General features: G+C 55.0%; 1 protein-coding gene across 2 annotated transcripts in view; it reads left to right on the top strand.

Moving 5' to 3' along the window:
• The window catches only part of VAC14 (VAC14 component of PIKFYVE complex), a 113,637-nt gene that overhangs the window by 47,395 nt on the left and 45,946 nt on the right, over positions 1–20,296 (top strand). For both annotated transcript variants that reach the window (XM_055297970.2, XM_063611592.1), the window contains exon 13: positions 9,406–9,562. In XM_055297970.2, the coding sequence (XP_055153945.1) occupies positions 9,406–9,562 (157 nt within the window). The remainder of the gene's footprint in view (positions 1–9,405; positions 9,563–20,296) is intronic.

The following is a 20,296-nucleotide window of genomic DNA, read 5'->3' as shown; positions in this document are numbered from 1 at the left end:
CACTCCCGGCCTTCCTCAGTGGTCCCTCAAGCAGAGCCTGGGTGCCCAGGGGCTGGTGTTTTTCACATGCTCCCCGGTGGATTTGGTGCACATCTTTGGTTGGGAGCACACATACAGACCAGTGTGAGATCTTGCTTGGAGACTGCAGGCCATATGCCCCCAGCTCTCAGCCCTGGTGCGCTCTCCATGCAGCCCTAGGCGAGGCAGCCAAGCCAGGGCCCCTGGTTTTCACCCCACTTAGCGTTCCTGCGTCCTCAGAAGCCAAAATTTCTTCCAAGTCGTGTGTTGGTTTTTCCTCCTCTGGAGATGGCCAAGGCTGAGTCAGCTGGATTTCCCAGGCACCTCCCTGTTGGCAAGTCACAAGGCCCACAGACTGGGCGGGAGCTTGGGTGAGCCTAGGTGAGCCCAGAGATGCAGAGGACTGGGACCGTCCCCCCACTGCTAATGAGACCCACCATTTTCACACTGGCTTGCTCTGTTCCACACACTGTGCTTGGCCACCTGTGAGTGATCTTAGTTCATCTTCACGATCAGACAACCCTGCGAGGGTAGGTTCTCTCTCTCTTTTTTTTTTTTTTTTTTTTTTTGAGACGGAGTCTTGCTCTGTCACCCAGGCTGGAGTGCAGTGGTGCAATCTCGGCTCACTGCAAGCTCCGCCTCCTGGGTTCATGCCATTCTCCTGCCTCAGCCTCGCCGAGTAGCTGGGACTACAGGCGCCTGCCACCACGCCCAGCTAATTTTTTGTATTTTTAGTAGAGACAGGGTTTCACCATGGTCTCGATCTCCTGACCTCGTGATCCGCCCGCCTCGGCCTCCCAAAGTGCTGGGATTACAAGCGTGAGCCACCGCGCCCGGCCTCTCGTTTTCCCCATTTCCCCTAAGAGGAAACTGGAGAAGTTAAGTAACTTGGGCCGGATCTCACTTATATGCTCCATGAAGCCTTGTTTATCTGTCCATCTGTCTGTTTGTCTCTCTCTCTCTCTCACACACACACACAGACACACACACACACACACACCCACCTCCTGCACATCAAGGCTGGGCCAGGTTCCCTCTGTGTCTCTATGTCCCCCCGTCCACTCAGACCCTCTCCTAGCCCTAATCCCTCTCCATCATGGCCCGTTGGCTGGGAGTTCTGTGAGGACAGTCCGTTCAGCCCACCGTAGGTGCTCAGAAGCGTCCTCTGAGAAAGTGAACAAATAGGAGTTTGGCTGGATGAGGAGCTCATCTCCTTGGACGTGCCCCACATCTGGGGCCTGTCCTGCTGCACTGGGCCCTCCCACAGCAGATTGGAAGGGAGGCCTATGGGGTAGAGCCTGCATCCTTAGCTTGGGGGCTGTGCGTAGCTTGCAAGTAAACCACAATGAAGCAGGGCCCTGGAGGGAGGCAGGAGCCTTCTCCTGGCTGCTGTGGCCCCTAGGCTCATCTCCTGGTAACGGAGCCATAGTGGGTATGAGTGGGCACCACTCTCGTGCTGCCCTCAGTGCAGCAGGCACCACCCCGTTCCCTGCCCAGCTCATGGGGAGAATTTATAACCCTGAGAATGTACCCTCTGGGTCAGGGCCCAGGATGGTGCAAGTGAGCAATGGCTGGAATCAGCTGAAAGGAGGGGAGACCTTGGAATGGGTGGGAGAGAAGACAGAGGTCAGGGATCTGGTCTCAAAGGTGTCTTACCCGAGGCTGGCCTTTCTTTTCTCCTTTACCCTAAGAGGAATGGCCGCTAGAGTATTCTCAGCTGCCAGACCCAGTGCTGGCACTAATAGTGCTGTCACTATTAATCAGTGGAACCTAACAGCGTTAGGCACTGGCCTCTGGCATATGTGGCACAGTGCTGGACACTGAAGGAAAGGTGGCACAATGTTTAAACATAGAATGCCGTCCTCATTCCCCAGGGCTTGTGTTCAAAGTCATGCAACACAAACTAAGATTGATGATTTTTTTTTTTTTAGGTTGCTTTTGCTTTACTAAGACAAAACATTTTCTATCAGGGTCGTTTTCTCAATGGGAAATAAAATAGGTCTAGGCCTAAGTAGTGCTCCTTTCCCACCACCAAAGCTAAGCATTCTTTTAGGCAACGCTTTCCTTCCTTGTTGCAGAAGGCAGGGCTGCTGTGACCCCGTGCAGACCAGGGCATTTCTCAGGACGCCACCCCTTTCCCAGGCCAGGGCCAGGGCCCGATTGCTGCCTTCTGCAGCTCATGTTTACTTTGTGTCCAGGGCGGAGGCCTCTGGCCCCGGTGCCAGCTGGTGCCAGTGCCTTCTTCCATGCTCTCAGCAGTGGGAGCCCTACTGTCCTTCCCGTGGCTCCCCCAGGGGACCCTTCCTGGGTACAGCATCCCATCTTCCTAGGATGAGCTCTCTGGCTAATGCCCCTAAACCAGGGCAGCAAGAGCCATTCCATATGTGGTCAGGGACTGAAGAGGCTTGGCCAGCCAGGCTGCACCCCTCACGAAGGAAGGGGCCAGGCTCCTGCTTAGAGGGAAGCAGAAGACCCCAAGGTTTTCTAGGAATGCCTGCCCTCGGGGCCTGTGTACTTCATATCGGCTCCACCTCACAAGAATTAGCAGCTGGACCTGACCCAGATTTCAGGCAAGGCCCTGCGACCTGACCGCTCCAGGCAGAGGCATCAGATAGCCCTTGGCAGTGGCCTGCACTGGCCAGACCTCAGCTTCCAAGGCCTTTAGCCTGAATTCACCTCTCCCCGCCAGTACCAAGTGTGTCTGTTGGAAACATTCTTGTAGCTTCTTCCTGGCCAGGCCTGGAGAGGGCCCAGCTTGCGGATTTCCTGTCAACACAAGAAGGGTTCCCTCTTTAGGAGCTAGAAGGCTGAGTCAGTTGACTCCTAGGGCCTCATCAGCCGACCAATGGCCTGTGTGAACCTTTGACCAAGTTTCTTAAGGATAAGTGGGTAGAGTGAAGTGGGCAGTCTCTCCTTCCATCCTCCTTGGCAGGAGCTGCTCAGAGCCATCCATCTTCCATTTCCTGTCCAACGCTGCAGGTCAGCAAGTATTTATTCAGTTGAGACTGAGTGCCTCGCCCTGGAACTTTATGTTCAGGAATCTCGGTAGGAGGTGAGAATGAGCCTCCCAGCCTCGACACTTGACCTTGCAAATCTGGTGTCCAGTCCAAAGCTATTCCCAGGATGGTAAAGGAGCTGCCGCGGCACCCTGGGGAGAGTGAGAGCTGGGAGCCTTCCACACCGAGGTCTCCTAGGGCTGGTCTGGGACCAGGTGTTGGGACAGTGAGTGCCTGGATGGACCAATCAGGGAAGAGAAGCAGCAGCCACCATCCCAGAGAGACTAGGCTTCACCTGCTAGAATGCAGTGGGGCGACAGCCTGTGGGGGCCCCACCCTGACACTCACCCTCCTCCCACATTGAAATATGCCCTTTGCTGGCATAAAGTCACCACCGTGGAAGGCAAGAAGCCCTCACCCTGAGCCCTGAGCACTCCCTGCTCAGAGCTGCTTTGTGAGATGCTGCCAACACCCAGGTGCCACCAACCGTGACCCTTTCACTCTACTGATAGCCAGCTCACTCCACTCTGAAACCAGGGGCCAGCTGATGGGCCTTCCCTACCCCCGCCTGTTGCCATGGTAACGGCAGGCGCTCCTGCTCCTGCAGAATATTGCTTTCTTATAACCTCCCTCCCTCCCTGTCTTTCCTCCCTTCTTTCTCTCACACAAGAAGAAAGCACAACTGTTTTATATTCATTTTGCAAAAAAGCTGTGTAGCGCATACTAATTGGTGTGGCTTCCTCCCGCTTTCTTTGAGCCTTTTCTCATCGTCAGAGCCAGGACTACAGGCCCAGCCAGCCTGCTCACTGGAAGGAGGACTAGGTCTGTTTTCCTGGAGGCTGAAGCACGAGTGGCCTAGCAGCGTTTCTTTAGCTCTGGGGCCTTTCCTCCAGGCCTTGAGAGAGGCACACAGTAAGCCAGGCCACTGAGATCGCCTTCTCCTCCAGAGGTTTCTACCTGTACACCAAGGGTTGCAGGGTCTCCAGATGGCTAGAGCACCAAAACTCTGGCCCAGCACAGAGGCTCAAAGCCAGGTGCAGCTGGAAGAGCAGCTCCCCATGGTCTCTGTTGCTGGGGCCCAGGCCCCCTGTTGAGGTTGCCTCCCAGGGCCTTCCTCTCACCAGGGCCTCTCTTCCACCCCAGGCAGAGGCAGAGTCCTGGCCAAGGTCTGCATCGAGATTGGCGCTCCAGAGCCTCAAGGTCACCCCCTGGGCTGAGTCAGGTTTGCTAGCAACTGGGAGCGAAGCAGCAGCCGGACTGGAGGGGCACAGAAGCCGGGTATCAGCCGGCTCCCCATACCCCAGGCCCCACCTCAAGCCATTCCTTGCCCTCCATCTGGGTGGCCCCTTCTCACCTCTAGGAGGCTGAAGGAAGATGGGGATGGGGATGCTGTTTCGGGGTCCTGCTTTATTTAAGGGACTGGAGGGGTGCTGTGCGTGTGTCTGTGTGCACAAGCGCACACAGTGTCGTCCCAGGCAGGGCTGTGGGCTTTTTGCCAGCCTCTGGGGACCAGAAACAAATCCTATGATATGTAAGCACAAGAGGAGTGGCTGGGATTACTGAACGAACCTGTAGACAACATTTCCGGCTTTAATTGTGCAATTGAAGTGTAATTTGCATTCATTTGCCATTTGGTGTTAAACTTTCTAAAATAAGAGAATTGAGAATGTAAAATATGCAGCTTTGCTGGCTGTGCTCTGCAGTGGGGTGGGAGGCAGTAGTACTGAGGTGGGCTAAGCACATTCTCTGCAGGGGAGAAAGCGGGGTCGGAAGCCCTTGGTGTGGGGACTGCTGTCCATGCTCAGTCACTAAGCCTGGGCCAGGGAACAGCTCAGCTGTGGGACCAGAAATCTTGGAATGGAAGTGGTAAGCCAGCCTTTCTTGTGTGCCTGCTTTTCGTGCTTTGCACATCAAGTATCTCTTGTAATCTTCACAACAGCCTGGCAAGGTCAAATCTCCATTGCGCATATGGGGAAACTGAGGCTCCCCTCCTCTGCAAGATGAAGTTCGGACTTCTTTGTCTGTGTCATGAGCTCTTTTTTGGCTTATGGTTTTGTTTTTGTTTTTGTTTTTGTTTTTGTTTTTGAGACAGAGTCTCACTCTGTTGCCCAGACCGGCGTGAAGTAATGCGATCTCAGCTCACTACAACCACTGCTCAAGCAAATCTCCTGCCTCCCGAGTAGCTAGGATTACAGATTTGCACCACCACACCCAACTAATTTTTGTATTTTCAGTAGAGAGGGGGTTTCGCTACATTGGCCAGGCTGGTCTTGAATTCCTGACATCAAGTATTCTGCCTGCCTCGGCCTCCCAAAGTGCTGGGATTACAGACGTGAGCCACCACACCTGGCCTTGTGTCATGAGCTCTTGAAGATCTGGCCCTGCCTACCACTTTGGCCTGATTTCTGGCCATACCCTCACCTCTGGCCCCATTACTTACTCTGGAGCTGGCCCCAAAGCCTAGTTTCCTGGAATGTGCCACGTGGTTCTGCTTCCATGAGTGGCTTATGCTAGGTAAGAGAATGCTTTGAATGCCATTCTCTCCCTTCTTACTCCCTTGGCCAACTCATGCTCAACTACTTCCAGAGCCTCCCGGCTCCCCCACCAGGCATCATCACTGGGTCCCTGGCACCCGCCCTGTATCATCAGTAAATGCTCACTGCCTGACTCCTCCAGGAGTCCATGACCTCACTGAAGGCAGAACCCAACCTGTCTCGCCTTGTGTCTCTTGTAGCCAGCACAGGACTAGCCCACAGCAGCTGCTCAGCAGCTGTCCGGAGAGGGAGCATTGTGTGGTTGAAGTTAACTGGTCCAGGGTCAGGATTGGATGTCAGGACTGTCTGACCACAGCACCCTGTATAGTGTTATCAGCAGGCTCAGGTTTGGGGACCAGAGCTGGGTTTGAGGTGGCCTCGCTGTTACCTTAAGCAGATGACTGCCCAAGTCTCAGTTCCTTGTGTGTATCATGTGAGGCGAGACTGGTGACAAGTGAGGGCACTCATTGTGGCCAGGAGCGAGGACAGCCTGCTCCTCTGGCTCTGGAGCCACTCAAGGGGTGGAGACAACCTTGCACAAGCCAGGCCTCTCGGTGGCTTTTTCCAGGCCTCTTTTCCGACAGGGAAATAGGTAGCTGCCGGATACCCGGCATGAATCAGTTTGTCCGCATGGCACAGGGATCTTGCCGAGTGCTGGCCTGGCCCCAGCCGCCCCACTGGCGCACACTTTCTCCTCACTTTCCTCCCTTGCTGCATGTGGCCACCAGTGTTGGCTGCCCAGAGGCGTGTGCCTCTGTCCCCCTGCACAGACAGACCTGGGTGGGATGGGCAGCATGGGGGCGGGGGGCGAAGTGATGTAAAGAGACACAGGTCTCCTCACCGTGATCCTCCTCTCCCCTGGATCAGGCGAGAGACCCCAGGGAGTGGGTGAGACCCCACCACCTCGGGCTGTGGGCAGAGCAAGAGCAGATGGGTTAGGAATTAGGTTGCTGATTTGGGGTTTTGTCCCCCCTTTTTTGGTACAATTCACATACCATAAAATTCATAAAAATGACTCTATTGTATACTTTAAAAGTATACCATAGAGTAACTTTTAGTATTTTCACAAGATTATACAACCATCACTACTAATTCCAGAACATTTTCATGACCCCAGAAAGAAGCCCCGTACATACCCTGCACCTGTTAGGAGTCACTCCCCATGCCTCCCTCCCCACGCCCCTGGCGACCACAAATCCACCCTCTGTCTCTGTGGATTTGCCTGTTCGTGGAGTCATCATACAGGGTGTGGACTTTGTGGCTGGCTTCTTGGCAGGTGTTTTCAAGGTTCATCCACGTGTAGCAGGTACTTCATTTCTTTTTATTACCAAATAATATTCCCTGGTGTGGATGTGCCACGTTCCATTTCTTCTTGTCTCCACTGCACGGCCTTTGGGTTATTTCCATTTCCTAGCTATTAGAAAAAATGCCGCTGTGAGCGTTTATATATAAGTTTGATGTGCACAGACGCTTGCGGTTCTCTTGGTAACTGCCTAGGAGTGGGAGTATACCTATGGCAGCTCTCTGGGTAACTGTTTGAGGAGCTGTTGGCTTGACTGTTGCCTCACTGTTTAATTTTGAATGAGTCATTCTCCCACCCTCCCCCCACCTCCATTTCCTGGTCTCGAGTCCCCTCCCTGGCCGTGCTTGGACAGTCCAGCAAGCATTGGTGTGCGTGGCCTTTGTACATCCTGCCGTGGCAGGTGTGCAGGGGCTGAATCGGGCAGGACCGCGGCATCATTCATTGCTGTGCCACTTCCCCATCCTGCCCTCTGCCCTGTGTCTTTCTTCTGTGGCTGAAGCAAAGAATCCCTGGAGGCTCTGTCCTCAGTGGGACCAGAGGCCTCAGCCCTCCCTGTTTCTAGGCTGAGACCTACCCAGGGCTCCCCAGCTCCTGGCCTGGGTGCAGGGGCACCCCTTGCTCCTGCCATATGACTGGGCTGTGTGGCAGCCATGTGTCTCAGCCACGTGAATTCATCAGCTCTCTGTGTGCCGGGCCACAGGCAGGGGTGGCTGTACAGCCCCAGAACCCAACGCAGCCGCTGGCACAGAGCAGGGTCCCAGGGGCCCACAGACATCTCAGTCTCCAAGAGTGGGAGAGGGATGGAGGGAAGGACAGAATTGGACAGTAGGAGGGGAGTCTGTGAGAGTGAGTCTGTGTGAGCAAGTGCCAGCTACTGCCTGGATGAGGCTGGGAGATGGCGTGCCAACACGTGACACTGTTTGAAGACTGAGGGGGCAGGAATGGGTGAGCAAGCAAAGGAGTTCCCAGCCAGGTGTGCCAGGGCTGGCCTAGAGGAATCAGGAGGAGAAGTGACAATCGGGCAGTGTGGGGGAGGCACTGGCACTGTGTTTGCATTGACAGGAATGGCTTTCGAGGGGGTAGGCCTTATCTTTTTTGTTTGTTTTCGAGATAAAATTTGCCCTTTTGAAGCATAGAATTCACTGGCTTTTAATATACTCACAAGCTTTTTGCAATCGTTAACCCCCGTCTAATTCCAGAACATTTTAATCCCTCAGCAGGAGCCCTACAGTGCTAACCTTATCTTGTATTCCCATATTCCAGCCACCTGGACGGTCCTGGCCCACGTGGCCCTGCCCATCAGGCTCTGTCCCACTTCCCCTGGTCCAGGGCTGAAGCCCCCGGTTGCCGTGATTATTCTTGGCCTGGGCTCAGAGTAGCCCAGGAAGAGGCGCAGGCAACCACCCATTCAACTGATGTTTGTTGGGCATCTGCTGGGTGCAGGGACAGTCCTGGAGATACTCCTTTTGGGGGGACAGGCACAGTCCCTAGCCCAGAGCAAGAGAGGAGGGGCAGAAAGAGCAGACGACCACCTGCAGTGTGAGGAGTCCCCTGCAGGATGAACACAGCCAGCAGAAGGTGGCCAGGAAGCCTCAGCAGCCCCTGGGGCAGGTGCATGCACACAGACACACACACACACACACACACACAGAGTGAAGCCCCTCCCAGCAGGGCAGGGCCCTGGCGTCTCTCCCTACTGCCCATTGCAGCAGAGTGGTGGGCTGGACTTTGCTGCCCTGCTTGCTCTTGGTGCCGGGCAAAGATGGGTGCTGTGCGAGGACAGACAGCTTCTAAGGATACGGGGACTGTAGAGCAGCCCTGGGGACATTGTGACACAACGCTGACCTGCACTCACACTCGGCACTGGTCCCACGCCCCACTCTGCCTCTGTCTTGGAAGAAGCAAGCAGGTGGTCAGGCTGGGGCCTTGCCCCACCCAAATCTGTGCAGGGACACTTTAGAGCCACCGAGGACCACCTGACATGGCTGACATTAGGAAGTCCTTTACCTTGGAGACCAGGGTAGCACGCCAAATGTGGAGAGCCCTTTAGGGTCTGCAGTGGCCTGATATCACCTCTGCAGAAGAAGCTGTTCTGTGGCCCAGTGGTGGGTGGGGCTGTGACTACCGCACACAGTAGAACATGGCCCGGAGGGCACTTTGGGGGCCTTGCGCAGCCTGCGGGCCTTGAAATGCACACTGTGCAGACAACACCCTGCTTCCTGAGTCCTGTGACTCCTGGGGACCCTCAGAGCCCTGTTCAAGCGACCCGAGAGGAGAGGGATCGTGGGGAAGCTGACTCGCCGAACCTCAGATTCCAGTTTCCTTCCTCCAGAGGCCCCATTCACTGCAGTCTGTGTTCCCTTCAATCTGGATCCTTTGTTTCACTTTTCTGAGCATGCCCCAGCTGTGGCCTTAGTGGCTCTTCCCAGCCTGCTGTCATCTGCAGACCCCTCCCACCCCTACAGGTGGCTCTGTGCCGCCAACCGCACCTCTGCCCAGGTCAGCACAGCTCACAGCGGACAGCTCATCCCTCCTGCCCCGCTTCTCTCCCCAGGTGATCCTGAAGGACCTGGAGGTGCTGGCAGAAATCGCTTCCTCCCCCGCAGGCCAGACGGATGACCCAGGCCCCTTCGATGGCCCTGACCTCCGGTCCAGCCACTCAGAGCTCCAGGTGCCCACCCCTGGCAGAGTCGGCCTACTGAACACCTCCGGTAAGTCTTCTCCTGAAGGTTCCGGCCTCAGGGGCCTTAGTGCCAGTGCCGGGTCTTGGGCTGGACCACAGCAGTCCTTTGGGTTGTTGCTCAGGAGCTCTGGAGCTCTGCCAGGGTGTGAGGGGTCTGTGGGTTGCTACTGGCGATCACCCACCTCAAGACCCCCCAGAGGCAGGCAGCCCTCATCCTCTAGCAGCCTCCAGAGACCCTCACAGGACTTTCTCTACATCTCCCTGCACCTTTGATGCCTTTGAGCCATTGGCTAAACATAAAACCATCTGGGTCGGCTGCTGGTCTCTCTGCCTAGGCAGCACCTCTCCAGTCTGGAATCCAGGGGCTTCGGTCTTGGGATCTCACAGATGGAAGACTAGGTGGCCATTCCCTTCCTCTCTGAGAAGCTAAAAATAGCGCTCACTCCACGTGGCGGGCAGCCCAGGCAGGAGACGGCATCATTCACATAGGCTGTTTCTGGGCAGTCCTTGGAAGTAAAGGTGGCCGTAGCACCCCCAGCACTCGCCCCTCCATCCCTTCCAGATAGCAGGCCAGCTCTTCTCCCTGGGCCCCGGCAGATGCCACTTCCCTCTGGCGATGCAGTCCTGGAAAATGCCTGAGGACACGTTTGGTAGTAAAGTTCCCAGTGAATCTCAGGTGTCTCCATGGGGGTCTCTGTCCATTGCACCCCTCTGGACATCCACATCAGGCTCCTTGTCGGCCCATGCTTTTGTGTCTGGAATTTTTTCCTTCCGGTGGGTTCTTGGTCTCGCTGACTTCAAGAATGAAGCTGCAGACCTTCACGATGAGTGTTACAGCTCTTAAAGGTGGTGTGTCAGGAGTTTGTTCCTTCAGATGTTCAGATGTGTCCAGAGTTTCTTCCTTCCGGTGGGTTCGTGGTCTCGCTGACTTCAAGAATGAAGCCGCAGACCTTTGCGGCAAGTGTTACAGCTCTTAAAGGTGGTGTGGACTCAGAGTGAGCAGCAGCAAGATTTATTGTGAAGAACAAAAGAATAAAGCTTCCACAGCGTGGAAGGGGACCCAACAGGGTTGCCACTGCTGGCTCTGGTGGCCAGCCTTTTTTCCCTTATTTGGCCCCGCCCACATCCTGCTGATTGGTCTATTTTACAGAGTGCTGATTGGTACATTTACAATCCTTTAGCTAGACACAGAGTGCTGATTGGTGTGTTTTTGTAGAGTGCTGAATTGGTGTGTTTTTATAGAGTGCTGATTGGTGCATTTACAATCCTTTAGCTAGACACAGAGTGCTGATTGGTGCGTTTTTACAGAGCGCTGATTGTTGCGTTTACAATCCTTTAGACACACAGTGCTGATTGGTGCATTTACCATCCTTTAGCTAGACACAGAGCACTGATTGGTGTGTTTACAATCCTCTAGCTAGACAGAAAAGTTCTCCAAGTCCCCACTCAACCCAGGAAGTCCAGCTCCCTTCACCTCTCACTTTGATGCAGCCTCACGCGTCATAAAGGTTTAGAGGCCTTACAGCCTCAGCCTCCCGCCACAGCCCAGCCATGCTGGTCCCAGCCTGAGAGTACTTCCTTGGCCTCAGTGGGAGGCGCCCCAGCCCTGTTTGGCCCTAAGACCAGGCCCAGTGCCTGAGAAGTTCAAGGGGCGGCCAGAGACCTGCAGGCCTGCCTGTGCCCCAGGACATGCCAGGTCAAGTTATAGAAGGCCCACGTGGGGGCCTTGCCCAGGAGCCCAGTTCTAGGCAGTCAGTGGCCGTGGTCGGGGAAGTGGTTCCCACATCCTGACCCTGGGACTTCCACCCTCTGTCCCTCAGCAAACGAGTCCATTCTCCATACTGTGTCCCCAAGTCAGCACATGGGGGGCCCAGCGAAGGAGGTAGGAAAGGAAGAGAGAAAAGGCTATCTCTTCCTTAGGAAGGGAGGATCGGGTGGGGAGGAGCAGCAAGAACTGACCGGAAGATGGGCAGCAGCCAATCTTCCTCCTCCTGCAGGGAGGAGGCCTGGGCAGAGGATCCCTGGGGATGCACCCTCGGCTCTCCCTCCCCAGGAAGCAGGTGCCACAGCCTCTTCTCTCCTCCTCAAAGTGGCAGCAGCAGAGAACTTGAAGGCAGCACAGCCTTGTGACAGGGCCAGGACACCCAGGCCTCCCAGGCCCTCTGTGACCTGTCTTCCCTATGTTTTATCTCTTCCTCCCGGGCACAGAGAAGCTGATGACTATGATTCAGGCTCCTGCTCATGGAAGGAGGACCAGGAGACTGCCGAGGGCAGCCTGGGCTAGAGGGAGTAGGATGTGTGCCCTGGGGGAGCAGAGCCTGACCCAGGGGGTCCCTGGTGGGCCCTGCAGCATCAAGCCCTTTGCGCTGCTTGGGCACCAGGGCCGGGGGCACTATATGGCAGGGCACTCTGAACCCCAGCTCCTGGCCATGCCAAGATAGGCGGGCCATGAACGAAGCTATGGCAGTAGAGACTCTTGCCCCAACTCACCAAGGCTGTCAGATTAGCTCACATCAGCCAGGGACTCACTTGGAATTCATAGAAAAACAGCAAAGCATGCCAGATGGGAAGAAACTCCATCCTGGAAAGAACACCAAGGAAGTGCATGCAGCCAGTCACACTTCTTGCTTCAAGAATCCACAGCCAAGGAGCACTGGGGGCTGCGGGAGGAGAATCCACAACTCTCTGGGCCAGGAGCTCTTAACCTGAGACTCACGTGTGGGCCTCAAGGCTCCAAGTAGATCCATGTGTGTGCACATGCGCGTGTCCACAGCTAGCATCAGATTTTACAAATGGGGCCATGATTTTAAAAGGTCAGCTTAAACCAGTAAGAAAACAGCCAGGGGAGCCAGAGCGTGCCCTGCCCCCCCTCCCACCTCTGCTGCCCCGGGAGGGCACGCGCCAGGCACTGAGGATGTGTGGGGTGGTGCTGAGGTCCGAAGGCATGCAGGAAGTACACACTCATCCCTCCACAAGCTGCTTCTTCCCAGACTGCTTCTCAGGCATGCAAGGGGCTCTTTCTGTCTGTTTCCATCTGGCCATGCACATGGACAAGGCTGTGAAGCCATACCCTCTTCCTGTTTGGATTCTGCCTGCCTCTGGCTCTCCAGGGCGCAGCCCTGAGAACTTGGAGAACTTGGAGGCAGCAGTACTGTGTCCCTGTAGGGGAGATTGCCCAAAGGCGTGAAGGGACTGTCTGGAAAGCCTCGGAAGCAGGGAGCCTAGCAAAGGTGAAGTCAGTGGCATCTGGAGGGAACCAAATGGTGCAGATCACACGCAGCAGTGGAGAAGCGAGTCCATCACACGCCTGGGTAGCTGCCGTGTTGGCCTAAATGCACCACAGCCATGGTTCCCAGGGCCCCCTGAGGCAGAGTTGCCCACATGGGATTTTCCTCTCGCCTGGCCTAGCATAAACATCTCTCCCTCCCTCGCAGAGCGGTGAAGGCAGAGGCTTCTCCCGCCCTGCCTCCCTCATTCCTGACCTGTGCAGAGCCCCAGGATGGGGGAGAGAGTGGCTTGGGGGCAAACAGGATGGGGGGTGGCCTGAGCGGGCAGCTCTGAGGGAAGCTGGCTGAGGGACACCACGTTTTCCTGTCTCCCATCCCTGGGGTCTCCTATGTCTCCTCCTTTTGTATTTCCTGTCTCTACTCAGGGGAGTCTGCGGAGGTCCTGCTGGCTCTGGGTACAGGGATGTCAAACAGGCCTGTGGGCCCGCCGTACCCTGAGCCTGTGCAGAAAGCTTCAAAGGACAGAGGAGGCCTCTGGGATAAGCCCTTTGTTAGAGACATGCCTGTCCTCGCAGGGCCTGGACATCTCTGCTGCCAGAGAGGGTGCAGCCAGGCCTAGGGAGACCCAATCAGCCTGTAGGATCCTTAGCCATGCACAGCAATGTGTCAGTCTGAGGCCAAAGATCACCCTAGGACTGACGTTTGCCCTTAAAACCCAGTCTTCCCTGACTTTGCCTGCCACGGGGCCCATTGCTGCTGGGATAAAAACTGTTCATGTCACCAGCCACGTTGGCTCACTCCTATAATCCCAGCACTTTGGGAGGCTGAGGCAGATGGATCACCTGAGGTCAGGAGTTTGAGACCAGCCTGGCCAACATGGTGAAGCCTTGTCCCTACTGAAAATACAAAATTTAGCTGGGCATAGTGGTGCGTGCCTGTAACCCCAGCTACTCGGGAGGCTGAGGCAGGAGAATCGCTTGAATCCAGCAGGTGGAGGTTGCAGAGAGCCGAGATCGTGCCACTGTACACTAGCCTGGGCAACAGAGCGAGACTACATCTCAGAAAAAATAAAACAAAAAAACTGTTCATGTCAGTATACCTCGTGGGGCTCAGTGGTCCAAGGTGTTTTTATCCCTGGCTCTAAAAATGGGTAATAATGACCTGTTCTTATTTGGTTTCATTCCTTGTAGCCCAGGACAATGTATTGTAGCCAAATATCAGCAGCATCTTCATGTCACCAGACAGAAACAAGTTCTAGCAGAAAGCCAGAAAGCCGTTTTCCCCAGTAATCACAGCAGCAATCATCATGGCTGCCAGCGCTGGCTGAGGTCACATTAGGCCCTGCCCTGCTCTGAGCACTCACGGGTGCTGGCTTTTTGGGGGAGCCCCTGGGCTCCTCACAGCAGCTCTGAGAGGCAAGCACTGTGTCATTCCCCACTTGTTTGGGCCAGGAGCCTGGCCTGAGAGCCCACACTCCTCACCCCACTCTCAGGAATCCCACCTGCACCAGCACTGGAAGCTTCCACAGCCAGAGGGAAGGAGAGGGGCCAGGCCATGGCCACAGCCTGGCAGTGATGGAGGCATCTCTCCTCTCTTCACAGTGACTTCACAGACCCCTTCCTGGCCTCAGGCCACGGCAGGGCCTCATCTCTTGTCTTTTGCTGCCTGCCACCACTTCCTTCAGCCATACCAGCCCCAGGAAAGCACTTGTTTCTCTTGAAGCCCCTTCCTCCCACTCACCCCTCCCAGCCTCAGGAAGCAGCATTAGGGATCACGGGCACTGGGGTCAGAGGGATCTAGGTTCACAGCCCTGCTCTGCCCATCCATCCCATGACCTCGGACAAGGGTCCTCCCTCACTGCCACCTCTTCCCTCTCCATAAACCAGGTGCTGGGGTGCCTGGGGGCACTGTGAGCTCCCACATGGCAAGAGCTAAGCTAACCCCTGCATGTGAAGGGGGCCTTTGCTTGTGTCCTGGTTATTACAGGCCAGTGCAGCGGGCACCTCTGGGAGGCTTCCCTGGAGATCCCAGCTTCTCTTGCCCCTCTGTTCCAACCCACTTGCTTGTCTCAGGCTGCCTGGGTGGGTGGTGGAATTCACCTCTGCTCCCTCCTGGCTGTGACCCCTTAGACCCCCCCGCTGAAAGTGCAGGCGGAGGCTCCTCAGCGTCGCCCAGTGCTGGGTGATTTGTGTGATCAGCTCAGTTTGAATAGCGTCATGGCAGGCCACACAGGCCAAGTTTACTTATCCCGGAATCCCTGGCACCAGGTGCCCAGTAAGGGTCAGTACCCATTTTTGAGAGTTCATTAAAATAATGGAAGGCAGGGGCACCAATCACCTGAGCCTGAGGCCCCAGGCACTGCTGCCCAGAACGGCATCCTCTCATGCCCGTGCTGCCAGGCCCTCCCTTGTCCATTTGGAAGCCCCAGCAGTCCAGGCCCCCTGCCCCTGGGAGCCTTCCTCCGCACCCTCTCTTCGCTGCCCTTGGCCCCAGCCCTCACCCTGCAGCAACAGCTCTTTACCGGTGGCAGACTGCTATGTGACCTCTCCACTGCCGTGTCAGCTGGAAGTCCCCGCTGGGCCCTGCTGCGTCCCATCAGCTTCTCTCTCGCTCTGACCTGAGCAGCTGCAGAGTCTCCTGGCTATGGTTGATGCCTCCGGCGCTCCTGTCCTGCTGACCCAGGCCGGCCCACAGATGAGAAAGTGATCGCCCCTTGGGTGGGTTCCCAAGATGGTGCCATTGCGGCGGCCTTTGTCTACGTAGCTATGTGCCCTCTCCAGTTCTGCAGACTCTACACCCCCAAGACCCTGCTCAGCCTCCCTTTCTCCCAGGCACTTGATTCTGGGGGGAAACTGCCCCTTCCCCACCCTGTCCTCTTGGTTCTATACCAGCCTCTCTATCACCCACCCCTTCCGTGGACCACTTCCTATTCCAAGCACGACTTGATGCTCTTTAGCCCTGCCTGGTTCACAGGAGAGGAGCCAGCCTCGGAGAAGGCGGCGCTGCCTCCCCTGCCCTGATAGTCAGCGACAGAGTCTGGATCGGATGTGGTCCCTTGGACACTGGGTGCCCTGAGCGGCCTCTGGCCCTTCCCTTGTATCCTCAGGCAGCGGATCTTGAGCCCACAGCTGTCCAGGTACATGGACCCCGACTCCAGCAGGGAGGGAGGCCGGAGTGGAGCAGGGACCCTGCTGGGCCTGAACTGGGTGGCTGACGTTTTCACATCTGGTTCTGTTGAACTGTAACTCGCGTTATCTACTGAAGCCAGGGCTATTTTTATCCTGACATGTGAGGTTCCTTCACGTCATAACCACAAAACTCAATCCAAAACATCCCGGGGCAGGTTGTTTGTGAGACGTTCTGTGGATTCTCATGTCACCACATCAGGTTTCACTTAGTAACATCTGCAGGGCTGGCTCCCCGGCCGCCCACCCCGCCAGCCTGGATTTCTGTGTGGAGTGCATCTCTGCCCCTGGCCAGCCGCCAGTCATGTGCACTTCCTGCCAGGGCCTGGCAGGCTCCTCGCTTGCCCAAACCAGAAATTCAAGGCACAGCGGCCTTCGGCTGAGGGATGGCGCTCTCCCTCATGCTCCTGCCTCTGCAGGATTGGGGAATGGAAATCCCACTCTCCTGGGCCCCTCACAGAGAGCCTGTCTCCCGAGACACACAGCCAGGTTGTGGGCCCCCCTCTCCCTCGCCCCCCCGCTGCAGCAGCTGCCCACCATCTCCAGGGGGCTGTGCCTCAGTGGCGCCCCAGAGTAAAACCGCTGAGGTCCTCGGAGCGCAGTGTTGGAGGGTGTGCCCTGAGCTGCCCTGTCCCGGCTCCCACTTTCCTCATGCGCCTGCAGCATCCAGCCCAGGACCCTGCTTACAAGAGCAGATGAGCCAGAGCCGGAGGTGGGCGGAAGAGTAGGCAGCAGTGAGGTGGAAATCAGCATACTTGAGGGGCCCATTGCTCCTGTAGTCTCCCTCCCGGGGCGAGCTTGTTCTCTCTCCACCCATCTCCTCCTCCTGAGCCTGCAGCCCTGCCTCAGAGAGCGTCTCAAGCCAAAGGGCAGCTCAGATCAACAGAGTGGCTGGGGGCGATGGGGGCCACTGAGGCTGGGAAAGAGGGAGCAGCCCCCACCCTGTCCTGCTGAGCACTGAGGCCTTTCCCATCCCTGTCCAGCCCGCCCTCCCTGCCCCCTCAAGTGTGGCCCCTTTCCCCACCTCCCCTGCTGGGAAAAGACTGCCCTCCTCAAACCTCTGGTCTCAATGCAGCCCCTCCCAAGGCTCCCAACCCTGTCTTGGGGAGGGCAGAAAGTCTTTAAGCCGTGGGAGCACTGTGAGGGCTGAGCTGCACTCAGCTGAGGATGTGAATCGCTTGCTGTGGCTTCTCACAGCTGTGACACTGCCCTCCTCCTCCCTTCCACTAAGGGCCTCAGCTCCAGGGTCCAAGGGGCAGCCTGGATATTGAGAGTCCATTTTGGGTCCACACTGGGGGCTGTGGCTAAGGAGACCAGAGTTGTGTCCAGAGCAGCCCAGGCCTTCTCTTCTGCCATCTTTGGCCAGACTGCCAGCGGAGAGATGGGCTGATCTCCCTCCCCAGATGTGTGGGGGTCACAGATGGCCCCCCTTCTTCCTCAAAGCATCCTGACAGAGCACTGTGAATTTGTGCCAGAAATGAAATCTCCCACTCAGACATTTCAGACCAGCTCCCAGACATCCATTCTGAGACTCAGAATGAGAACAGTCTGCCCTGCGCAGTGCTCTGTGCTATAGGACACTTGCTAATAAAAAGGAGCCCCCATTTATTGAGTGCAGACTGTGCAGCAGGCTCCAGACCCAGCACATTACATGTTTTTATCTCATTTAATAGGGGCTCTTACTGCACTCACTTTATAGACGAGGAAACTGAGGCTTAAACACCATGCTCAGTGCTTCCTACTGCCCCTGTGAGGCTGGAACGGCCCCGCACCTCTCCCCACTCCAAACAAGCACCTGGGAGAAGCTTGCAGTGAACTGGGTGCCTCCAATGTGGGCAGCATGAAGCCAGTGCCCTCCAGCCAGGCCACCACAGCCTACCAAATTCATCTCCTGAGGGTGGGAACAGTGAGGCAGGGCTGTCTCAACAGCTGTCTCTGTAGCCACCTCTTTAGAGATCAGCCCCAGCTGGGCCTGGGGTAACTCGATCTATAAGAATGTGACACTTGATTCTGCAAACAGCCCCTTTGGGCCAGGGAACAGAGACTGTTTGCCGTTCCAGAGTCACTCAGGACCTCCCGAGCCAGGCTGATTCAGGCAGGGATGCAGAACAATGCAGTCCAAACAAGAAGTGGAATGAGGCCTTTCCTTGAACTGGCCTTCTCACTCAGGGCTCCTTCACGCCGCTCAAGCGAGCTGTCTAGGAGGTTCTTGGGATTGAGGATGCTACAGTTTGGAGGTGTGGCTCTTGGTGAGGAATCCCTTATAGAGTGATTCACAGCTGGGAAGACAGAACAGAAAGACGCCTTTTCTAGACCCAACCATCTCCCTGGAAGGACCATGAGAGGACATAAAGGAAGTCTGAGCTCAGAAAAAAAGACGGAGCTCCTGGGAGGAGAGTCTTGCTGCTGCTTCCTGCCCATTGGCGTCAAATACAGTCTGTCTGTCCAGGCGCCACCGTGAGATTAACTTGGAATACTCTGGATGGTTCTGCACATTCTTGTTTTGTGCTTTGGGATGATGCTTCTGGCCAAGTTTGGTTCCCAGAGCCTCCACATCCTGCCTGTCTTATGCTTGTTCCTGGCCATTTCCTCCCTGGTCCAGGGAGAAAGTAAAGGCTCCCACACAACTTCTGGACCAGAAAGGGGCCAGCCTGGAAAACGATGGCTCCAGATGCCTCTGTTGGCATGAATTGGCTATTAAGATATCATGTTATACTGGAACAATTAAATATCCATATGCAAAAGGATTTAGACCCCTTCCTCACACTGTATATAAAAAGTAACTCAAAATAGACCAGAGACCTAAAATACATCAGCAAATCTTTATGACCTTAGATTAGGTAATAATTTCATACCTATGACACCAAAGGCACAAGTAACCAAAGAAAAAATAGATACATTGGGCTTAATCAGAGTTAAAAATTTTGTGCTTCAAAAAAATTTTTTTAATAAAAAGAGGCTGGGCACAGTGGCTAATACCTATAACCCCAACACTTTGGGAGGCCAAGGCAGGAGGATCACTTGGGCCCAGGAGTTTGAGACTAGCCTGCGCAACATAGGGAGACCCCATCTCAGAAAAAATTTAGCTGGGTGTGATGGCACACGCCTGTAGTCCTAGCTACTTGAGAGGCTGAGGTGGGAGGATTGCTTGAGCCCAGGAGTTTGAGGCTGCAGTGAACTGTAATCACTTCAGTGCACTACAGCCTGGGCAACAGAGCAAGACACTGTTTATTAGGCTGTTCTTGCATTAGTATAAAAAAATACATGGCTGGGCGCAGTGGCTCACGCTTGTAATCCCAGCACTTTGGGAGGCCAAGACAGGCAGATCACGAGATCAGGAGATCGAGACCATCCTGGCTAACATGGTGAAACCCCACCTCTACTAAAAATACAAAAAATTAGTCAGGTGTGGTGGCACACGCCTGTAGTCCCAGCTACTCGGGAGGCTGAGGCAGGAGAATCACTTGAACCTGGGAGGCAGAGGTTGCAGTAAGCCAAGACCGTGCCATTGCACTCCAGCCTGGGAGACAGAGCGAGACTCTGTCTCCAAAAAAAAAAAAAAAAACAAAACAAAACAAAACAAAAAAAAACCTGAGAGTAGGTAATTTATAAAGAGATTTAATTGGTTCTCAGTTCTGCAGGCTGTATGGAAAGCATGGTGCTAGCATCTGCTTGGTTTCTGAGGAGGCCTCAGGAAGTTTCCAATCATAGTGGAAGGCAAAGGGGCAGCAGGCAGAGGAGGCCAAAGCAGGAGCAAGAGAGTGAGAGGAAGGTGCCCCACACTTTTAAACAGCCAGATCTCAGGAGAACTTGCTCTCTCAAAGATAACACCAAGGGGATGGTGCTAACCCATTCGTGAGAAATCCACCCCCATCATCCAGTAACCTCCCACCAGGCCCCACTTCCAGTGCTGGGAATTAAATTTCAACATGAGATTTGAGTGGAGACAAATAATCAAACTATAGTATCACCCTGTCTCAAAAAAAAAAAAAAAAAAAAAAAAAAACAGAATGGGAGAAAATACCAGCTGATGAATGGACAAACAAAATATGGAATAGCCATAAAGTGGCTATTATTATTCAACCCTAAAAATGAATACAGAACTGATACATACTACAACATAGATGAACCTTGAAAACATGCTGAGTGAAAGAAGCCACATACTGCTTAGTTCTGTTTATAGGAAACATCCAGAATAGGCAAATCCATAGAGACAGAAGGTAGATGAGTGATCTCTAGGGGCCGTGGAAGTGAGAACGGTGAATGACTGCTAATCAGTATGCGGTTTCTTTTAGGGGTTGATAAAAATGTTCTGAAATTAGTGGTGATGGCTGCACAACTTTGTGAATG

Source organism: Symphalangus syndactylus, chromosome 11 (assembly GCF_028878055.3).
Source record: "Symphalangus syndactylus isolate Jambi chromosome 11, NHGRI_mSymSyn1-v2.1_pri, whole genome shotgun sequence".
Taxonomy (NCBI): Eukaryota; Metazoa; Chordata; class Mammalia; order Primates; family Hylobatidae; genus Symphalangus; species Symphalangus syndactylus.
Note: the sequence above shows the minus strand (reverse complement) of the source record. Positions and strands in the feature narration are given on the sequence as shown.